A 4,484-nucleotide genomic window follows, 5' to 3' on the forward strand; every position below is an offset into this window, starting at 1 on the left:
GCAAAAAAAGTGAATGCGATCTTCACAGGAGCAGACCGAATCCTCTAACCTAACATGGTAAAACATGCAGAAGCGCCACAGGCCTCGAACGGTGTGATGATTCCACATGCTAAGACTAAAGCCTGCCTTTCCCCCAGGGCACCTCTGACCATGTGCAGAGTGATTTCCTCCCCACCCACCTCCCACTCGTCCAAGCCCTGGAGTTTTCACCTAAAAGCCTTAACTCCAGACAGATGCCGCTCTCAGTCATGCGCTTGCCCTGCGTTCCTAGGCAAACTTGCTCTTTGCAGCGCATAAAGCAGAGCCCCTGCGGCGCCTGATGCTCCGTGAAAAAGTGGTGCTCCTCCTGCGCTCCTGAGCCTGGAAGATCGGGCCCACAGAACATAAAAATAAATATTTCTCAAAGGTGCCTGCCCAGCCTCCCCCCCCCTTTTTGCTTGTTTGCTTTTTTTGCTATCAAGTTACAACGGCATATGGTGACCCCATGGGGTTTTCAAGGCAAGGGATGCCCAACCCTGCCCAGGCATCCAGAGGGAGGGCCACGGTCTGCAGAAGGGGCACCTTTTCCAAGGGAGGCGCAGCATGGCCACCCCACAGATGTGCTCTAGCTTCTCTGTGTTCCTCTGCAGCCTGTGCCCTAGGCAGTCGCCTAGGTTGGCCTAGTGGCAGCACCAGCCCTGGGTGAAATTTGATGAAATTGTTAACGCCAAGCTTGCTGGAGATAACGTCTTGTCTGCTACTAAATGTAACATGGGGGAACCTGTTTTTAATTTGAGGAAAGAGCTCTATTAACTCCAGCTGCTGGGAGTGGGTGGGGGGGAAGAAATGGGAGGAAAGCACCCAGCATCAATTTGTTAACTGGCACATCATTGGAATGTGGTGGCTGTGGTTTTCTATTGCACTATATTGTGTCATGATATCTTAATGTTCTTTTGGAGATTTTGTTTTAATGCAGTTAATTTAGGGACCTGATAGGCCACTATTCCAGAGCACTGCATGAGGCAACTTACAAGTGGAAGCAATATAATAAAATAATTAAAACATCCTAAATTATCTGTCTGTCTATCATCTTCCATCTATGATCTATCATGTATCTATCATGTATCCATCCATCCATCCAAGCCAGGGGCATAAAGTAACCATTAAGCACCCTAAAACTATGCATAAAACGGACAGACCAGAAGCAGGTTTGTTTGCCAGATCTGGAGAAAAGACATGTCCTGGCCCTTTAACAGAGGCTTAATGGGGTGTTAGTTACCAGCTGCCTTTTTCCAAACTTTAACCCTCTGTGAAGGTGGGAAAGAAGTTTTTTCTCTAGGTTGGCAATCCGAGACGCAGAGCATAAAACATCTAAAAAAGATGAAACCTGTCAATTACATTAAATGATGTGTGTGTGAGGTGGGGGTGGGCGGGAAGGAATTACACCTTCCATTAGGTTGTGCAAAAAAGTGCATTTAAGTCAATATGTACTTAAATAAACACCAAACAGTAAGATTTTTTTTAAAAAAATGCATTGTTTACTTATAATTGCTGGCTAATCGAGTGATTTGCTTGCCATTTATTTCTAAGATTGGTTGGTGGGTGCCAACTGCTTGGAGGAAAATAGGCATCCTGTCCCTTTAATAGAGGCCTGAGAGGATGTTATTTATCAGGTGATGTTATTTACCTCAGTGAAAAGCATCCACAGTTCATGTGCATACATTAAACCTCTCTAAAAGGCACAGGACATTTTTGTCCAGGACTGTTGGCAAACCTGTTTGTAGGGGAGGGATTTTTTCTCCAGGCCTCTAGGCAAGTCTATAGGGGAGTGGTGAGGCCCAGTGAGGGAGGGGTTGCCAGATCCAAGAGGGGAAATAGCTGGAGATTTGGAGGGGTGGAGCCTGAGGAAGGCGGGGTTTGGGGAGGGGAGGGGCATCAATGGGGTATAAGCAATGCTCCCTTCCAAGCTGTGGAGTCCTGTGAGCAAAAATCTGTGAGCTACCGGCGTTAAAGTTGTGAGCAGGCGATCTGGCTACTGCATAAATTAGTTGGCTCTGGAGCCGTCCTTCCTGAGCGAAGGCAAAAATGTGTGAGCCAGAGGCTAAAAAACTGAGCTGGCTCACACTAACTCAGCTTAGAGGGAACACTGGGTGTGATGCCCTAGAGTCCACCTTCCAAAGGGGCCATTTTCTCCAGGTAAACTGATCTCTGTCACCTGGAGATCAATGATAATAGTGGGAGACGTCTCGCGACCACCTGGAGGTTAGCAAGCCTGGTTGTAATCCCAGGATATCTCCAGCTACCACCTGGAGGTTGGTGTGAATTTCCTGCATTATGCAGGGGGTTGGACTAGATGACCCTCTAGGTCCCGACTCTGTGATTCTTCTATGATATAAGTTCTTGCCCAGTCGCCTAGGAACAGGGGCCATGACACTGAAATCTAACTGGCATGTGACTGAGAACTCACCTCGCAAGCCCAAAACTTTCAGAAGAGGGGATTCTCAAAAAATGAGGTTGGTTATCTAAAAGGAAAGGAAGATTCAGGAGAGTCTAGCTGTCTCCAGGAACCTCTCTGGTTCTTCAAAAAGAGTCCAGCACAGATTTAGATAAAGCATATCTCAGAGATGATAAAAGGCTGCGTATGAGTCTAAGAGGATGTCCGGTGAGTTTTAATTGTGTGAAGGAACCCATAAAAAGGCAAGGAAGAAGTCTTGGATGACCTTCTAGGTCCCGACTCTGTGATTCTTCTATGATATAAGTTCTTGCCCAGTCACTTAGGAACAGGGGCCATGACACTGAAATATAACTGGCATGTGACTGGGAACTCACCTCGCAAGCCCAAAACTTTACTTTCAGAAGAGGGGATTCTCAAAAAATGAATTTGGTTGTCTAAAAGGAAAGGAAGATTCAGGAGAGTCTAGCTGTCTCCAGAAACCTCTCTGGTTCTTCAAAAAGAGTCGAGGTTGGTTATCTAAAAGGAAAGGAAGATTCAGGAGAGTCTAGCTGTCTCCAGGAACCTCTCTGGTTCTTCAAAAAGAGTCCAGCACAGTTTTAGATAAAGCATATCTCAGAGATGATAAAAGGCTGCGTATGAGTCTAAGAGGATGTCCGGTGCAGTTTTAATCGTGTGAAGGAACCCATAAAAAGGCAAGGAAGAAGTCTTGCTCAAATGAGGAAACTGTAAAAGAGCACCAACCCTTTGCAAAACAAATGCGGGCTGCAGACAGGGGAGGCGGGACAGAGCCCTCGGTGTCAGAGTTAACCCCTTCTAAACCCACTGACTTCAGCAGACTTGGAAGGGTGTAACTCTGTTTAGGACTGCTAGATTCAAGTCAAGAAGCCCCTTAGAGACCAAGAAGATTTTTGGGGTAGAAGGTTTTGAGGGTCAAAGCTCCCATCGTCAGAGCTTTGCCTTTTGAAAGCTTATACCTCGAAAAACTTGTTGGTCTCCAAGTGGCTAGAGGACTTGAATCTACTAGCTCTTCTATCTCAGACCCACACCTCTTGTCTGAAACTATCTGTTTAGGACTACATAATTACAGAGCATCCTAAGTGGGTCTACTCAGAATCCTACTCAAGTCATAATCAGTGAGGCTTACTCCCAACCTGTAAGGTTGCCAGCTCTGGGTTGTAGGGCTGCCAAGTCCCCCCGGGGGGCGGGGAAACCCCCGCCCCAGAGGCCCGTTCCCCGCCGGCGGCAAATTGGGCCCCGGGGGGAACCCCACCCCGGCGTGCACATCACCAGGAAGTAATGTTATGATGCCGGGCACGCTGGGGGCGGGGCCACGACCATCCGAGGGGGAAACTCTCTTTTGCCGCAAAGATGACTCAAGCATGTTTAAAACAATACTCCAGACCAGATTTGTGTCTTCACACATTCCTAACAGCCTCCAAGACTCTATGGGCTCAGCAAAGAGTCTTTCTCTTATCCTCAAGCTTTCTGTGCCTGGGTGTTTTGAGGTCTATCACATAAGTAAAGATGTTTATCATCATTTTCTCTGGAAGAATCAGATTTACTAAGGAATTTCCCTGTTTCTTTTTCTGGCAACCAAGTGTCATCTTTGCATGCATGCTGATTTCCACCCTAATGCAGAGCTGTGCAGAAGAGAAACAAGATCCATGTGTAGAAGATATAACAACCCACATTAAATGGACAGGAACAGCAAACTCAGGGCAAAGAAAACATGGCACAGGGGCAGAGTCAGTTTAAAAGGTGGTGTCCTTCACATGATGATTGACATGGGGAGGACGTGAGTCAGCTGGGTGATGAGGAAACCATGGGTGGCAGAGTTCAAGTTTGTGCTTGAAGGCAAGGGTGTAGACTTTCCAATTTCCCATCAGGGCAAAGAAAACATGGCACAGGGGCAGAGTCAGTTTAAAAGGTGGTGTCCTTCACATGATGATTGACATGGGGAGGACGTGAGTCAGCTGGGTGATGAGGAAACCATGGGTGGCAGAGTTCAAGTTTGTGCTTGAAGGCAAGGGTGTAGACTTTCCAATTTCCC

General features: G+C 47.1%; 1 protein-coding gene across 1 annotated transcript in view; it reads left to right on the top strand.

The window, feature by feature from the left end:
- The first annotated feature begins 2,634 nt into the window (after positions 1 to 2,634).
- ENDOU (endonuclease, poly(U) specific) overlaps positions 2,635 to 4,484 on the top strand; it is a 25,529-nt gene continuing 23,679 nt past the window's right edge. The window contains exon 1 of the mRNA XM_015415109.1: positions 2,635 to 2,641. Coding sequence (XP_015270595.1) covers positions 2,635 to 2,641 — 7 coding nt within the window. The remainder of the gene's footprint in view (positions 2,642 to 4,484) is intronic.

This window comes from Gekko japonicus, unplaced genomic scaffold (assembly GCF_001447785.1).
Source record: "Gekko japonicus isolate JY-2015 unplaced genomic scaffold, Gekko_japonicus_V1.1 scaffold1811, whole genome shotgun sequence".
NCBI classification, from domain to species: Eukaryota; Metazoa; Chordata; class Lepidosauria; order Squamata; family Gekkonidae; genus Gekko; species Gekko japonicus.